This window comes from Callorhinus ursinus, unplaced genomic scaffold (genome assembly GCF_003265705.2).
Source record: "Callorhinus ursinus isolate GAN/ISIS: 27379988/994484 unplaced genomic scaffold, GSC_fseal_2.0 scaffold76, whole genome shotgun sequence".
In the NCBI taxonomy this organism is placed as follows: domain Eukaryota; kingdom Metazoa; phylum Chordata; class Mammalia; order Carnivora; family Otariidae; genus Callorhinus; species Callorhinus ursinus.
The window spans coordinates 3163597-3181389 of NW_027397138.1; the positions used below are offsets into that span (position 1 = coordinate 3163597).

A 17793-nucleotide genomic window follows, 5' to 3' on the forward strand; every position below is an offset into this window, starting at 1 on the left:
CTCCCCATAATTAAGTTTTCTTAGCAATTACCACCCTTAGTGCTTTGTTTTGTATCCCAGTCTCGTTATCCAGTGCCAAATTTAAACAGCACTTAACCATTTCCCCATGGTGTTCATATACAATGGCCGTAACTAGACAGACCAAGTCTAACATGTATTTAAATGAGGGAAGCCCCATACATTTTAATTTGAAGTAACGACCTTAATAAATGGAGTTACTGCTAGGAGAAGCTGCTAATGCAATTCTTCCATCAATATTTCCACCTTCCTAAACCTAAGGGCGGGGACCGTATCTCCTTCCCTTTTTTGCACATCCCCGCACCCAGCAGAGCAGTGCTCTATGAAGTGAGAGCGGGTATTCCAGAATCAGGAAGATCTGGGCTCAAATCCTGGATCCCCCACTGACTCTCAGTGGGCACTGGAGAACTTACTTAACGAAGCTCTGTTTTTCTCATGTGGAAAAGGAGAGAAATAACTAACAATTTAATAAGAATCTGGCGTATTCACCATGTCAAGTAAATGTTGCTAATTATGATAGTTTCCTGTTCATGTTAACTGAACTGTCCAAAGGAGAATGCACCTCCTTTTGCCACCTTGCTCAACAAGTGCATTTTCCTTGTGTGATGAGGGAACTATGTCCAACGGACAGGAAATGGGAGAGACTTACCTTTCTTATCTGAAAAACGGGCCTGCCTTTGACTATGACTATTTATAGGGGAATAGGTAAACGAAGGAGAATATCCATGAAAGTGCTTTGAACACATTAATACAAACACTATAAATACATAGTGGAAAGGTATATTTACTCTTCAAAGAATATCCAAATTTGTTTCTTGAATTACTATCTTTTTTTTGTCACCATCTTTATGACCCAAAGTGCCCCCGATAGTTAACTCCCTAGTGAAAAGAAAGCCCTAGGGTTCTCTTTCTGTTCTCTTGATTTCTTTCTAGATGTGTTTTCCCTGGGTGACGCCACACTGTCCCTGAGTTTTGCAAAGGGCGTGGTGAGACACGGCAGTGTTCTGATGGAGAGTAGCGGACAGGACCCAAACATGGTGCCAGTTCCAGCCGACCGCGGTGCTGAGTTGATGAGACCTACGTGCCACCATGCACACCACTTCTCAGTGTCTACTTTAGTAGGTGACCAGAGAGTGGCAGCCTGAGCGTGGACAGGGACAGGTGCATGCTAATGTCTAGGGGCACTTCCACATACATAAACACATGATCCAGATAAAACAACACAAGATGAAACAAAGCCAAAATGGAAAAGACAGGGAAAGAAAGAGACCCTTATGCTCAGTATGCAAATACTCCTTCCTGTCCCCATCTATAAGCCACCTTGCTGCTCCTGAGTCTTCCTCCAAGACATCCTGGAGCCCACCTGGAGGTCAAGTGTTTGCCGAGTGAGCCCACAGCTAGGGGCTTTAATACTTGGCAGGGGGTATCTGCAGAAGCAGGTGCCAGAAAGGCCCAGCCATGAGAAGATGTGCTTCCGGTGGGAGGGAGGGAGGAGGAAAAAGAGCCCACCCAGAGGGCAGTTAGATGGAAGAGAAGCAGGATATACTGAAGCCATGAGTTCTAAGTGGGTTGCCGTGTACGCACCTGTCTTTGGGTTGATTCTAAATTGCCCTTGTTCATTCCCAGACCGGATGAGATATGTAATCTCAGCGTTGGTGCCGATATCTTTGCTGGTGGCAAAAACAGCGAGCACTTGGGTGCCTGGGGAGGTGTCCTCAGGCACGGTCACCAGGTAGTCCCTCCTCTCGAACACAGGGGGGTTGTCGTTAATGTCCAGGACGGTGATGGTGACCGTGGCAAGAGAGGACAGAGCCTGGCCGGGGCTCTGGTCGGTGGCCTGGACGCTGATGTTGTAGGAGGGCCGCTGTTCTCGGTCCAGTGGCTGCTCCAGGATGATGATGCCCGATGAGCTGTCGATGGAGAAGAAACCGTCGGCAGAGTCAGCCAGGGAGTACACCACCTTCCTGTTGATGCCTGTGGGAGATTCGAGAAGGTGAGTGACGAAGAGCGTGGCTGGACGCTCTGCACTAGAATAGTACGGCTCTGCTGACTTAGGGGGCCACACACAGAAGAGCAGTGGTGACAGAAACCAACAGCTTTGGTCCTACAAAAGTTTAAAAAATGTATAACTAAATTAAATGGGAAGGAAATATTGGCAAGAAATATCATAAACAGTTGGGTATTCTTCACATATTAAAGAACACACATCTTTTAAGAAAAACTCTAAGATGCTGATAGATATGTGGGTAAAGATGTGCCACAGAAAGAGTAATACAAATTAATCCATTCCTTCAACAAATGTGTATCTGGAATTGATGAGGCAGTATTCTAAGTGCTAGAGATTTTAGCAATGGACAAGAGTCAAACATTTTTTGAGGAAATTATTACACTTGGTGGGAGTAAGCAAGAAATTAACAAACAATAAAGAGTCAGTAAAATAAATGGCATGTTACGGGGTAAAAAGGAAGAAAAATAAAGCTGTAAGGGGGGTGGATGGGAGTATTGGGGTGGTGGGGAGAGAGAGCGTGGGAGGTGGAGGGAAGGGTGGTAACTTTAAATAAAGTGATCAGGGAAGGCCTTGACATATTTGCATAAAAACCCAAAGGAGGGGAGGGAGTGAACAGCGCAGATATCTGGGAGGAGAACAGGGCCAGCAGAGGGACCCACAAGGGCAGAGGTGGAAGCCCCTCTGGTGTGTTGGAGGGCACCGTCGAGAGGGCCCACGTGACCACAGTCAGGAAGAAAGAAGTGAAAGATGGTTTCCGGATGACAGCAGGCTGGGGAGCAGACCGTGTGGGGTTGTGGTGCTGAGGTGGGAAGGCAGCCGAGGGCTCTGGGGCGGGCAGTCAGGGCACGGGACTCGGATTTGAGCAGGATCACTCGGGCTGCTGGTTGCGAAGAGCCGGCGGAGCCGCGAGTGCGGAAGCCGAGACCGCTGGTGGACTCCCGCGGGAGGGCAGGCGTGGGGAAGCCGGCTTGCTCAGGCGCTGGCCTCCGAAGCCGTGAGACGCGGTCGGTGCCGGCCTGTTCTGAACACGGACGTGGTGAGAAAAGACTGTTTGCTGATGGTGGGGCTGGCAGGATACCGGGTGTGAGAGAGAGGATCCGGGATAACTGAGCGGCTGAAAAGAGGGAGCTGCGATCAGGTGGGATACAGGAGGACGGAGATGACAGGCCAGGAGCCCCATTTTGGACAGATTAAATTCCAGATGGGCATTTTGACATGTGAGTGGAGATTCACGGAGGGAGCTAGCACAGGAGGCTGGAGATCAAAGGAGAGGTCCACACTGAGCTATGAATGTGAGGGCTGCTGGTGCTCAGGTGCCTCGCAGCGCCAAGAGAATGGGTGAGGCCGTAAGGGAACGTACAGAGAAAAAGGAAATCCAGTGGCCAGTGAGCCTGGAGCACTCCATCAAAAAGAAGGGAGAAGATCTGCTCAGAGGGTGACCTCTAGCTCTGTGATTTAAAAAAATGCACTTACTTACCAAAAGACCATTTTACCTTGATATATACACAAAAGCTAAAACATATCATCCAGGAAATGTCTACCAACAACCAACAAATTAGTGAATGATGATCAGATTGACTTCTGGTTCTGGAGATCGATACTCTTTTCATCAGAGTATCTTAGCACTTCAAAATGGTTTATGCACCCCAAATTCAGCAGGTATTAATATTTATAAGAGGCAAAAGGTAACAACTTTGTAGGCTGAAAAAGCATTATTTTGATCCTAAATGCTCTTAATGAAGACAGCCATGAATCAAGGGTCTTTAGCTGGGACCACCATGTGAAAATGCCTCTTGGGAATCATGGACTCCTAGAATGTAAACTCTTAGAGGGGAGAGCCTCAGTCTGCATTGTTTTCCACTATAACACCTCACCATGGGGTCAGGCATTTGCAGTAATAAGAGTTAAACACTTTATTCTCCCAATGTGTAATTTCCCTTAAGCCAAAATTCCCGCAAACCAATAAAATCATATATCTGGAGGGAATGACATAAATTGTATTATGTGGCTTTAACCAAAAGGTCAACACTGAGAGCTTGTTCTTGGTTCCATTCCAGAGAGTCCATTTTTCCAAAGTTTCATCATTTACTTTTATTTCTCTTTCAAAACAACTACCCTGTGATATATAAACATCAACTTCTGATTTTATTGGTGTGGGGATTAAAAACAAGAAGGCTTTCCTCTTCCCTTGCTGCCCCTTGACATAAGGCCCCAGAGGAGAGGTTTCAGGGATGCTTTCTGGCTCTTTGCGGGGTGGCTCCAAGATTAAATTCTTCAACAATTCCAGGGGTGAATAGACATAGGGTTGCATGAGCCCTGGCTGGGTGTCAGAGCTGGCTGTGTTGCCCCAGAAGCTGCCTTGCCTGCTTAGCTGCTCTCAGGACACCTCTCAAAGTCACAAACACAGGTTTACGGAAACACATCCGCGACTGACATAAATGCACCACACAGGTTTTCAAATCCCACACATTGCCTGCGGATTTGACCTCCATGCCCGGCATCTGGAACACCAACCACTCTCACCAACGATAAGACGGGGCAGGAAATTCCTGCAGGGTCTCTCATCTGAGCCTCTGCTGACAACTACAAGACCCACTTCGCTGAGGCGGAAACCCAGGACGGACGGATTTGCCTGCTGCCACTACTAGCATCTTCAGGCAAGCATGAGGGACAAAGTCCTGGGCTCCCCAGGCAAAGCCCCTTCAGGATTTCCAGAGATGTGCTCCCGGACATGCTGTTTCTTCAGACCCAGAGATCATTTAGGAAGCTGGGGATTTGTGACTCACTGTCCAGACGGCAGTGGCGCTCGGGACAAGCCGAGTGAGGGGAGGAAGGGGTTGGAGCTGCACACTGTTGCTGTCTGTGGCAGCAAGGCCTGAAGGGAAGGTGCCTCTCACGGCTGCCTTATGTCTCCTTCACTGGGACAGACAGCTGGAATCTAATTAAAACTATCACCTATGTTCCCGGTCTGCCGCTTTCTCTTCCAACCCTATTCAGAGGCACCGGGCTTTGCTCCCATCCCCAAGCAGGAGATGCTGTGTTCTCTGAGCTTCCTGCTCAGCAGGCTAGCCTTGTGGTTGGAGCACTGCGTTTACAAGGCTGACATTAATCAGCCACACAAAGACCACAGCTCCCCTCTGGGCAGAGTCTGTTAATTTAAATTCGGTGACAGGGTTTTTCTGTTTTACCACAGCAGAAAACTATCCCCTCCCCTGCCCCCCACCGCCACCAAGTTGCTGACCCAAACCCCCCCCCCCCCCCACTTCCCATACATTTTGCTTCTGACAGTATATTGGGCATTCACACCAGGAGGAACTGGGAGATTTATTGTTTCCTTCTCCTTTCTGTTACCAATCAGGCTGATATGGAAGTGAGACCAGAAAAGGGGGAGGGGGGAAAAAAACCCTCAAACCTACAAACCTGCTAAATGGCATCACTTATGATTTGGCAGCTCTCAAGAAAAGAGCAGAATATATTTTTGGAATATATTATAATTCCCATTTAGACCCAGTTGCAATGGATTTCAATGATTTCTAGAAATAAAGTCCGATGGGTAAATGCCAATTTGGAGGCAGAACTTTTGGCGTAGCACTTGGATCTTTGCTGTGTTACCAGGTGATGGGTGCAATCTTTGTTAAATGAATGCAGGTCATGTCACTAAAGAGGTAACTTTCTACCCAAGGGCGTATGATAAATGCCATGCTTCAAATCACCATCCCTTTGCTATATTCCCCAGCAGAAAAGATGAACCCGAGTAGAAAACTTGCTTGCTAATTGGTCTAATGCTCTTACTGCATGTCACCATGTGTTATATTAAGGTATAACATTAATCTATCATTTTGTGTCTGTGTTTTTAAGTATGTAATTCTCTTCTCCAATTTGAGCCTAATTTAATGAGGACAGAGCTACTTAGCTTCTCAAAATGCTGAAATGACAGGTTACCAAGAGAAGTATGACTTTCATTGCAAGTGAAGTTTCTGCATGTTAACTGTGGCAAATGCAGCAGGCAGGTCTTCAGAGGATAAAAATCAAGGAAAAGGAATGATTAAAATCCTGATTTGCTCAAAGGAAGTAAGAGGTAGTGGCATTTTGTGGGGTGGGTTGGAGGGAAGAAATAGCACATAAAAATTCCCAGTCGGGGAATGCTATGAAACTGTGGGCGGGGGTGGCCAAAGGTATCTATGTTCCCTTCCTTGGAAGGTTTCTAAATGGAGGTGAGTTTCCTCCAAATTCAGCCAAATGGAAAGACAGACCTTTTGGGCATGGGACAGCACATAAAAGTCAAAGTTGTGAAAGCTTTCAAATAAAGGCAGTGGGGTCCGGTTCTGGAAGGAGATCTTGCCTCTGGCCCACGGTTTGCCCAAACTATACAAGTGTACTTGGACAGGTCACTTAACTTCTTCCCTGGGTCTCAGGTCTCTTCATTTTAAAAATGACAGAACCCAGGTCAGCTGAGGCCCAAGACGATCTTCCAGATTGTGCTTCATGTCCAAATTAAACCAAGAGAGCTAGTTTCATTTATATTTCCAAAAGATCATCCCCCACCCTCAAAATGCTCATTAAGTTGCCAGGCTTGGGCATATGTGGGCTTCATCACCAAAGTCCAAAGTAAGCCTCATCATGATGAGCTACTGGAATCTTCTGGATGGGAAGAAAACTTAGCACAGCCATTCATACCATTCAGTTAAGTGTTCAGAGTTCACATATACGGCTTAGAGCAAGGCTTTATTACCTCAGTGAGAAATAACTCACTGTTGGATCATTCCCAGGCATCTAACCCAGTGTCAGAAGAACTCAGCTTTATGTTTGAGATTGTTAAAGGTGTTAGAATCAGCACCAAAACTGAATGGCAAGAACAGTCAAACGCAGCAAGTACACAGATTTTTGTAACCTGGAAAAAATGTTTTCTGCTCTCCTCCTAACACCAAGCTCTCTAAGCTTAAGGAAACTGCAAGAGCTCTGTTATGTCTGCTTTGGGGTTTTAGGTTGGCGGCTGCTATGACTCTGTCAGGGCCTTGTTGGTGACATTCACGCTCATACCCCCCCAGCAAATGCACAGCATCTGGCCTCTAGGTGGCCCAGTAAAAATGGGGGCTCTGCTCAATTCCTGTAAACTGGCTTTTATAAAGGGATTTGAATTCCTATGGAATAGATATCTGGGGAAGAAATGATCTGAAACAATCTCAACAGTCAGACTCTAGTAACCCTCTTAATTTTGGTTCTCATCACTTATTTTTTTTTTTTTATCAACTTTACTGCTACCCTGAGGTGTCATAATTTATGTATCATCACAGGAAGACATTTTAAGTGTCCAGCTCATAAATTCTGACAAATGTATACCCCCATGGAACCATGGCCCTCATTGGCATCTAGAACAGTTCTATCACCCCTGAAAGTTCCTTCATGTCCCATTTCGGTCAGTCCCCAAATCCCACACCCCAGGCAATCTAGTAACTTGGTTTTGAACCAACACTTTTCCTGCTTTTGTTAATGCCTATTCATCAGTGCCAGAAATCCCACAAGTATATTTAATTTTCACAGTCTTTATGGCCCAGACTTGGTGACTAAGGCACGCTCTTATTTAAGCTAGAAGGATTATCCTTTGAAGAAAAATGATAAACAAAGTTTTGTTTCTTGAGTACGTCATTGCATTCTTTTGTGACGGCCTTATCCTTAAAAGACAGTAGTGACTTCTGAGAAGTTTCTCACAGGAGACACTGGACATGACCCTTCCATTTTATAAGGTTTTGCCAAGTGCCACCTGTTTGACTACTCTGGGCACTGCTCTGAGGGGAAGGGGACACAAAAGACACCATCTCTAAACCTAGGAGTGTTAACAACTTGATGAGGAATTATTTAAACTAGACCATTTAGAGTTTCCTGCATGTCTTCCCTCAGTTTCTGTCTCCCATCTGAATCAGAATGGTGGGTTCTTTTGATTCTGCCTTGGAGACATCTCTTGATGTCTTGTGGCCAGGTCTCACTGCCAGGTGAGGCTCCCCTCACTCTCACCTAGACTGTTGCAAGAGACTCCTGATGGCAAACTGCCTCACTTTCCCATCCTGGCCAAACCCAACCAGAGGTTAGCTCCTAAAACTCTTGATCCAGTTTTGCCTCAGCTGCTCAAAATAGTCACTGACTTCTTTTTAGGAGAATGTTTTTTTATTTAAAGATTTTATTTATTTGAGAGAGAGAGAGAGAGAGAAATAACAAGAAATAACAAGAGAGAGCACGAGCAGGGAGGAGAGGGAGAAGCAGGCTCCCCGCTGACAGGGAGCCCAATGCGGGACTCGATCGCAGGACCCTGGGATCATGACCTGAGCTGAAGGCTGATGCTCAACCGACTGAGCCACCCAGGCGCCTTGACTGCTCAGGTCTTATAGTCAGAGGTAGAGATGTTTGAGGATGGCTTTCCAATCCTTTGCCCTTTAGTCTCAGCCACCATTTGAGCGTCATCTCCTGCTCCTTCCATTGTGTGCTGTCTACCCTGGCTACCCCTGAAGACTCCACGCACACTTACCTCTCCAGGCCTCTGCTCATGCCTGTTCTTGTACTCAGAATGTTCTCTTCCCCTCCTTCCCTTGTCAAAATCCTACAAAGTCTTTGTAGGGTCTCCTCTGGACAGCTTCCTTCATTTCCCCAGTTACTCCTTTCTCTGTGCTCCCTTAACAGGATTTTTATAGTATCATTAGTTACGTCCTCTGTTCCACTTGATTAATGTAGCTTTTAGGCAGAGGGATTGTGTCTTCTGATTTCTGTAGCTCAGTGCTGAGTCCAGGGCCCCGCACACAGTTAGAAAGCAATGAACACTGAACTGCAGAAGGAGCAACCAGGGGACCAAAGGAAGGGTATGAGCTAACACAACACATGTAGGTGATATGCACACTGCACATAATGCCCACTGCAAATACATGTGTTAAAGAACTGAAGAACCCCAAAAGGGTACAACATGGAGAAGTCGGGAAGATTTAATATTAAAAATGTACTGGGTGGCTCAGTCAGTTAAGCATCCAACTCTTGATTTCAGCTCAAGTTATGATCTCAGGGTTGTGAGATCGAGCCCTGTGTTGGGTTCCACACTCAGTGGGGGGTTGAGTCTGCTTGAGATTCTCTCTCTCCCTCTGCCCCTCCCCTGTGCTTGCTCTCATGCGTGTACGCACACACACACACCCCCTTTCTCTCTCTAAAATAAATAAATAAATAAAATCTTTAAAAATGTACAGGAAACATTCACAGATATATAAAAAACTGTGGGGCGCCTGAGTGGCTCAGACAGTTAAGCGTCTGCCTTTGGCTCAGGTCATCCCTGCTCCATGGGAAGCCTGCTTCTTCCTCTCCCTCTGCTTGCTGCTTCCCCTGCTTGTACACACACTCTCTCTCTCTGTCAAAAATAAATAAAATCTTAAAAAAAACTGTTGCTAAATGGATATTTGTATTTATGAATAAAATTGGTAACTGCCCAATTTTCCAAGAATGAGGACTGGTTGAATAAGTTACAGTACATTCATATCACAGAATACTATATATGTCACCATGTAAAAGTGTAAAAGAATATATAGTGACACAGAAATATGTTTGTGAGCCAGTGAAAAAAAGAGGTTACAAAACAATATCTGGTTTTTGAGTCCATTTTTGTAAAGAAAAAATGTGGAAGGGACTTCATCCAAATGGCAACAGTGGTTAGAATTGACTTGTTTTTCCTTTTGCCTATCTTTCTAGGTTTTATATAGTGGACATAGATCACGTTTCTAGCAAGTCAAAGGACTATTATAAAAATCGCGTAATGGAAAATTTATTGCCAATTTGGGGAGCAGTCAAATTTCCGAGTTATTTTCCAGGCCAGTTTTAATTCTCAACATACATGCCATTTGAAGTAACTGTAGAAAAGAATATTTATATATTGTATGAGCATTCTTTTTCTGGATATTTCCATTTCTCATTTTTTTCTTGTGCTCCTAAAGACTCTGACTTTATTTAGAAAATATTTTTTTTGTCAAGGTTTCATATAACATTATTTCAAGTGATACATTGTTTTGAACTATTTTGTATCCTTAAATTAAGCTGTGGAAGAAAATGGTTAGCCTCAAATCTCCTTTCATTATCTGCGGGAGGCAAGTAAAATCCCATTACAGCGAAAGACCTCAAACTGACCGCTTTTTTCTATCTTTAAAATTAAGGCCTTCAGATAATAGAAAATAAAAGAAAGTTGCCATTAGGAGGTCCATAGAATTGCAATTACTTTTCAAGTTGGACTTTAGACTCTGATTATTTCCGTTTTAAGTGCCTTTTACAAGTTTTTCACTGGGTGATGACTAACCCTGGAGCATCTCCCCAGGCAAAATACCAACTGTGGGGTCAGGAATCCTGGAGCTTTTTGATTCCTCAAAAAGGACAGAAGGCAGCCCCGGTCACAGAGTTGGGGAGATGCTCCACTGGGCAGCACTGGCAATATGATTATGAGGCTCTATGACAGATAAAAATGCAGGGCCCATTGTTTTAAAAAAAGTTGTGAAGTTCAGCATAATCCCAGCAGAGAGTTAAACCAACATGGTGCCCTTCTAAGCAAGGGGCCTATACACCTGCAAAGGCTGCACTCCCCTATAGCAAGCCCACCTTCCATGATACCTCAAAGACTGCAACTCATCTGGACATAAACCCTCTCAACCATTTATGGCTTGGCAGTTTGCTAAACCCGGGAGAGTCAAGTGTAGGTAGAATTCATCAAAGTACTCAAAACTCCACCTTTTTGGTGCATAGAACTTTTGTGCTGGACTACGCAGCAATAATACTAAAAACATTTCCTAAGTGGGTCGTTATGTATGACCACTGGATCAATCATTCATCTATCCAATAATTCACTTCCATCCAATAAATCCTCACAGGACCCCCACCACATCGCAGACACTGGGGATGCACAGAAGAATCACAGCCCTTCAATGTCCCTCATCCCTCAGGAGACAAACATGGATCTAGTTGATTATTGGAGAGGGACAGCCAAAGGACATTTCCCAGGGAAGGAAACAACTCAGTTGAGTCAAGAAGGAAAGGTGGGAGTTGTCAGGGGTACCAAGGTGGAAAAGTGATGAGAAGAAGGGGCGTTTCTGTGATACGAACACAAATGAAGTAAAGAATGATGATATTGGGTGCTCGGAGAAGGGCAAAGTGTTCAGTATTGCTAAATAAATTTAGAAGGGCAGGAGCTAAAGCTGTCTATTTTCAGGACCACTAGGAAATTACCAAAGCTGTTATAAACAGTTAGTGCTAGTGTAAGTGAAAAGTTGGGCGTAAGTGAAAAATTGGGTGTAAGTGAAAAGTTGGGCGTAAGTGAGTGGACGGATTAGCAGAGAGAGAAGAAGGAAGACTGGAGGAGTGGGATGAAGAGGCTGTCCAAGTGGGAAGCATTTTGTAATATGTGAGAAGTTATTTAAAGAGCTCCCCACAGATGATGGATAACATAATTGCACCTGTCGAGGAGGCTTCACAGGGTGAAATGATAGTGAGTATCCTGTGGCAAAGCTGATGAACACACTCCACTGAGGCTCAACATATCCTGCAGAGGCAAGAAGCCAAAGCAGGGGGTCCATGGTGTCTGCACAAAATGCCCAGCCATAGGTGGAAATTCCCCAGGACACCAGCACTCCCGTAAACCCATCCTCCGAATTGCTGCATGTTGGATCAGGACTGACCCACGGAGGAGCTCAGAAGCTGTTAACCAACCTCGTGGCACCCAGGAGCGAAGCAGTGTGTGAATGGGTGAGTGAGTGGGAATGAATCACTACTATCAACTGTTAGAAATCAGAGTTCCCTGCATGTAGGGGGCGGTGCTAAAACCCTTCACTAAGATATTCTTTTCTGGAAGGAATTAGCTGTTTTGTTTGTTTTGATCCCCTACTTGGAAGAAATTGATTTTATTTTATTACTTATTCATTTATTTTTTTAAAGAGAGAGCATCTGTGAGCGGGGGTGGGTGGAGGGGCAGAGAGAGGAGGAGAGAGAGAGAATCTTAAGCAGGCTCCCCTCACAGGTTCCTGACACAGGGCTCGATTGATTCTCATGCTCCCATGATACTGAGCTGAAATCAAGAGTTGGATGCTTAACTGACTGAACCACCCAGGCGCCCCTGGAAGAAACTGGATTTTTAAAAAGCATAATAATGATAACAACTTATACGTGGCAAGTGCAAAGGCTTCTAAACCAGGCAAGGCATCACATTCAAAATGAGGGGAAAAAAATGTTTATCGAGCCCTACCCCAGTCTTTCTGAATCAGATTTTGGGGATGGAGCACTCGCCTGTCTTATCTATTTTTGTCTGTTTATTTTTAAAAACTCCCAAAGGGATTCTAATGCACAGCCAGGACTGATAACCAGTTTGTCTGATTCTTGTGCATTATTTTTCCTCTGGTGTTGGGTCCTGGAATTTGGGAGGGGGTAGTTCGTAGGGCTCTAATCAACTGAAGGGATCTTAATTTCTTAGGCATAAAGGGTCATTTCATGTTCCCAGAATAAGCCTTGTGTGACAGAAAGCACTCACATTCTCCCCAGTGGACACGGAGAGAGTAATCTCCAGCATCTGAAGCTTCCTCCATGGGGGAGTCCAGGATCTGTGAGTGAAAGCCCACATACGCACTAGACATGACGTTAGGAGTTAACGTGGAATGTCTCACGTTGTCCTCCCAACAACTTGACAGTTCAGCAGACAGGTATGGCACATGTATCGGGTGGGTGGTCCATGCCAGTGCTGGCGACACAGAAGGCTGGTGACCCAGCCCTCCAAGAACTCATGGTCTGGTGGGAAAACAAGGAATTTGTATCTCCATTTTTCCAGGGAGGAAGTGGAGTTCAAAAGGGCCGGGGAACTTATTTAAGGTGAGACAGTTAGTAGAGGCCGGAACTGGAATATTTAATCTGGTCTCCTCCCAAAACCAGTGTAGGGTGTTGCTTCCCAAAGTGACAGGCAAATGTGACAAGGAGGGCATGGGGTGGCACAGTCCACCATTGAGCCACTGGTACTGCGTCCTGATGCTGGTGGGAGGGCAAGAATTCAGGGGTTTATGGGGCCATGAAACCTTTGCTCAGGACCACCCTCCATGTACCAGATGGCTTGAGAGAGCCACCTAACCTTTTTGAACCCCGTTTCTTTGTCTGAGGTGAGACTATCAATAGCTCTTCTGCCATAATAAAATCACATGTGTTGGTGTTTGAGGATCTCTGGAGAGAGGCTTCAAACATAACATTATATTTTTTGATATCCTCAAGAGATAACACAAAGGGTTTCAGCCACAACATGCTCCAGAAACGGCTTATGTCTTACAGTCTTTAGGGGGATTATTTAATTTTTACAAAAATTTTAATAGTCCCTCAGCCACCTTCAATGATTCAATACTTTAGAGAATAACAGAGCTTTGGGGAAGAAAAAAAAAACATTAAATCACTGACCTAAACAGCTTAGAGGTGACAAGTTCTAAAGCATTAGGAAAGACATAGAAAAATGGTACTTAAGAGCAGACAGGCTGAGTTGGAATTGAATTCCTCTTGAATCATCTTCTGGTAGAAATTACTAGAATACAGAAAAGAGCCTTGGACTGAGATGTCAGGATATCCTCTTTTTAGATCTCACTCTGCCTCTAAGAAAGTCATTTTGGAGAAGTCTCTTTAACTAAGGGCCTCAGTTTCTTCCTCGGGAAAAGAAAGGTTTTGACTGGATTTTGTTTCAGGGCCTTTCCAGTGCAATATCCCAAGATTTGCTAGGGTACGATGCACAGCAGTGGGCCTACTGCCCCAGGAGGAATCCAGGAAGCCACGAGAACAGCAACAAGAAGCAGCCAATGCTCTGGCATTACCACTCACCCCGCCACATCAAAGCAGCATGTTCCCAGCTTGGCTGAACCACTTTTCCTTGAGGGAGGGCCCTGTTTTAATTGTCACCGCTCTGCATGAGAGCCCTTCTTCCTCAGAGAGTAGAGCCTGTGGGAGGGTAATGGCTATGGCAGGGAATTCTTAAGGATATGTGGACAGAATTCAGAAGGCCCATACACTTGAGTTATTGTGCTAGTTCTCTATTGCTCCATGCCAAATTACTTGATAACTTAGCATGAAAAAACAAATATTTAGTATCTCATGGGTTCTGTGGGGGCAGGAATCCAGGCATGGTTTAGCTGTCTGGCTCTGGCCCAAGGTTTCTCATTTCCCTGTTGAGCGGGGCTGCAGCTTCATCTGAAGGCTCAAACGGAGGTGGGTATCCACTTTCAAGCTCCCTCATCTAGTTGCTAATAGAGACTCAGTCCCTCATCATGTGGGCCTCTCACAAGCCTGCCTCACAATATCATAGCTCTCTTCCCCATGGTGAGTGACCCAAAGGAGAGTGACAGAGTGCTATGCACTGAATTGTGTCCCCGCCCCATTCATATGTTGATGCCCTAAACCTGAGGTGACTGTATCTGGAGATGGGGCTTTTAGGAGATATTAAGTTAAGAGGTCATAAGGATGGGGTCCTAATCTAATAAGATTCATGGTCTATAAGAAGAGGAAGACAGAGAGGACTCTTTCTCTCTACTGCACACACCAAGGAAAGGCCATGTGAGCACTCAGTGAGGTCCTTATAGATTGGTGTGAATGATACTCCCTCAGAGTTTGTCCCATGAAGATGCAGGAACCCACTAGCCTGGAGCTCTCGGCGTGCTCTTCTGTCATAGTTCCAGCACCTAATCCACAACACTTCGCTGAGAACTTATCTCCTCTCTTTGCTTTTCTTCCCAAGTCCCTTTTCATGGCTCTCAGTAAGTGGCACATACACAAGGCTAGGATGAGTCAGAAGAGATAAAAAAACAACTGGAGAGATTCATTTAAAGTGGTTTGGTCAGAAAGATCTCTGTTTAACAACCCTCACGGGTTATTTTTATGAACGTTACTCTCAGATAAATAATCTCTTGCTCATTCATAAGGAGCTACCCTCTCAGAGCAAATAATGCTCCAAGATACTGGGCCAGCCATTCATTTCCTCTGAGAAGGCTGGTGCTTTGGAAAATCAAGTTCATTCCAGCAACTGGTCCATGAGAGCACAACACAGGAGTCATGATACCAACTCCCTCATTAAATACTCAGAAAATGAACCTCCCACACAGACAGCAAGTTTACATTATTACAGTGAATGACAGTGCAAAATTAAGAATTCTGAGGGCTGTGGCAATACAAACATTTGGGTAAAAATGGGAAAGTTCTGCCACAAGATCACTTTTCTCTGTCTCTTTCCTGTTCTTTGTTAATATGAGGACCTAACTATTCACTTTTGAGGGAAAGGCATCATTCCAGAAGACTCTGAGAGAGAATTTCTGTATTTTCTATCAATTCACTCTACCAGTTGCATCCACTCATTAATGTAATGCACTACTTACAGAGCCCTCAGTGAATGAGGCATTTCTCCTCCTCATTTCTTGGTGACTTCCTCTCATGTTTCTTCTAGCCCTTGAAGCAAACTCTCTGCATATTTCAATTATTATGTGTCATGGTGTGGACCTCTTTGGGTTCATCTTGTTGGGGGCTTTCTGTGCCTCCTGGACCTGGATGTCTGTTTCCTTCCCTAGGTTAGAGAAGTTTTTAGCTATTATTTCTTCAAATCAGTTTTCTACCCCTTTCTCTGTCTCTTCTCTTTCTGAGTCCCCTATAATGCAAATGTTATATGCAACATGTTTGATGTTGTCCCAGAGCTTGCTTAAACTACCCGCATTCTTTAAAATTCTTTTTTCTTTTTGGCTGTTCAGCTTGGGTGCTTTTCATTACCCTGTCTTGTAGCTCACCGATCCATTTCTCTGCATCATCTAATTTGCTGTTGATTCCCTCTAGAGTATTTTTCATTTCAGTTATTGTAGTCTTCAACTCTGATTGGTTCTTTTTTATATTTTATATTTCTTTCTTAAAGTTCTCACTCTGTTCATCCACTCTTCAGTCCAGTGAGGATTTTTTCAACCATTACTTTGAACTCTTTATCAGGTAACTGCTTATCTCTGCTTCTTTTAATTTTGAGGTTTTGTTTTATTCTTTCATTTGGAACATATTCCCTGGCATCTCATTTGTCGGGATCTCTCTTTTTTTTTTTAAGATTTTATTTATTTATTTGAGAGAGAGAAAGAGCATGAGCGGGGGGGAGGGGCAGAGAGAGAGGGAGAAGCAGACTCCCCGCTGAGCAGGAAGCCTGATGTGAAGCTCAATCCCAGGATGCCAGGATCATGACGTGAGCAAAAAGCAGCTACTTAACCAACTGAGCCACCCATGCACCCCTCTCTGTGTTTGTTCTTACGTTAGGTGGCTCAGCTGTGTCTCCCAGTCTTGAAGGAGTGGCCTTGTGTAGAGGGTCTCCCACTGGTGCCTAGAGCCAGGCACTCCAGGGGTGTCCCCTGTGTGGGCTGTGTGGCTGGGCCGTGACAGCCGTGGGTGCACTGGTGTGGCTGGCTGAGAGGTCCAGCTGTGGCTTCTGCTGGTGTGCTGGTAGGCAGGGCGGCTTTCCTTTCACCCGTCCCCCTTTCACCCCACCCCATGGGAGCTGCTTTGGGTGATGGCCATGCTCCTTCCTTTTAAATCCCAAAGCCACCACTCTAATTTTGGCCCTTGTGGTCTTTTTCAATACCTTCCTGGGAGCTTCCCTCACCCTCATTTTAGAGGCTTCTATCAGATTAGCATTTCCCAAACCCAGAATTGATGAGTTCCTTTCTCAAAAGTGCTCAGTGGCTCTTTTCCACTTATTGGTTTAAGTACATAATCCCTGGCCTGCGTGAACCACCACAGTCAGGCCCAGAAGACTTTTCTCATCTCCTTTACTTCTCTCCATCCCAGATGACATGATACTCTCCCAGTTATTGAGTTGGGTCCACATGTTACAGCATTACAACTTTATCTTCATGGTTCCTGTCTTCCTGAATGCTTTCTTACCTCTGCCTGTTGAAATCCTATTCATTCTGGGAGCTCTGCCTTTTTTTATAGGTGTGTGTGTTCCTGCTTCATGTTCTTCACTCCTGCATATGACCTGAGGTCTGTCACTGCGCATTCCTCATGTTTGAGAATCTTGCAGTACCTTCTGTAGTGTCTTCTACCTAGCTACTCACTAAATTTCTGTTAAATTGAGTGGAAAATAATTGTAACATGTGTTATGAGCCCCCAAGTTTTTCTGAAACCCCTGAAAGAAGTTCCAAACCTTGCAGGAAATATTTTATAGGCAAGAAGTAAGTGAGTTGCTTATTAGAACATTTCCTTGCTTTATGTCCCTGGTCCATAAGAGGAAAAATATGTCCTCTTGGATCTCAAATATCTGGAAATTGTCCTCTCAATAAATCATGAGCTATAGCATATTTTGCAGAGCATGTTTACATTTTATTTTCATATAACTTTGCCTAAAATGGTCACAGACTTTAGCTCTGATCTTCATCACTGCATATTTCCCTTGCTAGCTTAGAAAACCCTCAAAATTAGGAAGCTGGACACAAATCCTACCTATAAGAGGTAGACTAAATAGTAAGATATTAAACCCAATGAGGGAGTACAACAAAAGGTCCCCTAATCTTTACTCAAAGGATTACATTTTTAAGCATGTTAGGTCATAAAGTCATGTCATTAGTTTATGGGATTGAGGATATTTCTATTTTACAGGAAAACTAAGACTTAATTGCTAAAATCTAGACAGTTGCCATGCTATTTCTTAGAGCTCATAAAATGGGTGTTGAATTTATCTTGTCCTCTTCTGTTTTGATTTTGTTCCTAACTTAGGCAGTTACTCTAAC

At 44.6% G+C, this 17793-nt stretch overlaps 1 protein-coding gene across 1 annotated transcript in view; it reads right to left on the bottom strand.

Moving 5' to 3' along the window:
• Positions 1-17793, bottom strand: part of FAT3 (FAT atypical cadherin 3) — a 643793-nt gene that overhangs the window by 60535 nt on the left and 565465 nt on the right. The window contains exon 17 of the mRNA XM_073887135.1: positions 1603-1992. Within this exon, the coding sequence (XP_073743236.1) occupies positions 1603-1992 (390 nt within the window). The remainder of the gene's footprint in view (positions 1-1602; positions 1993-17793) is intronic.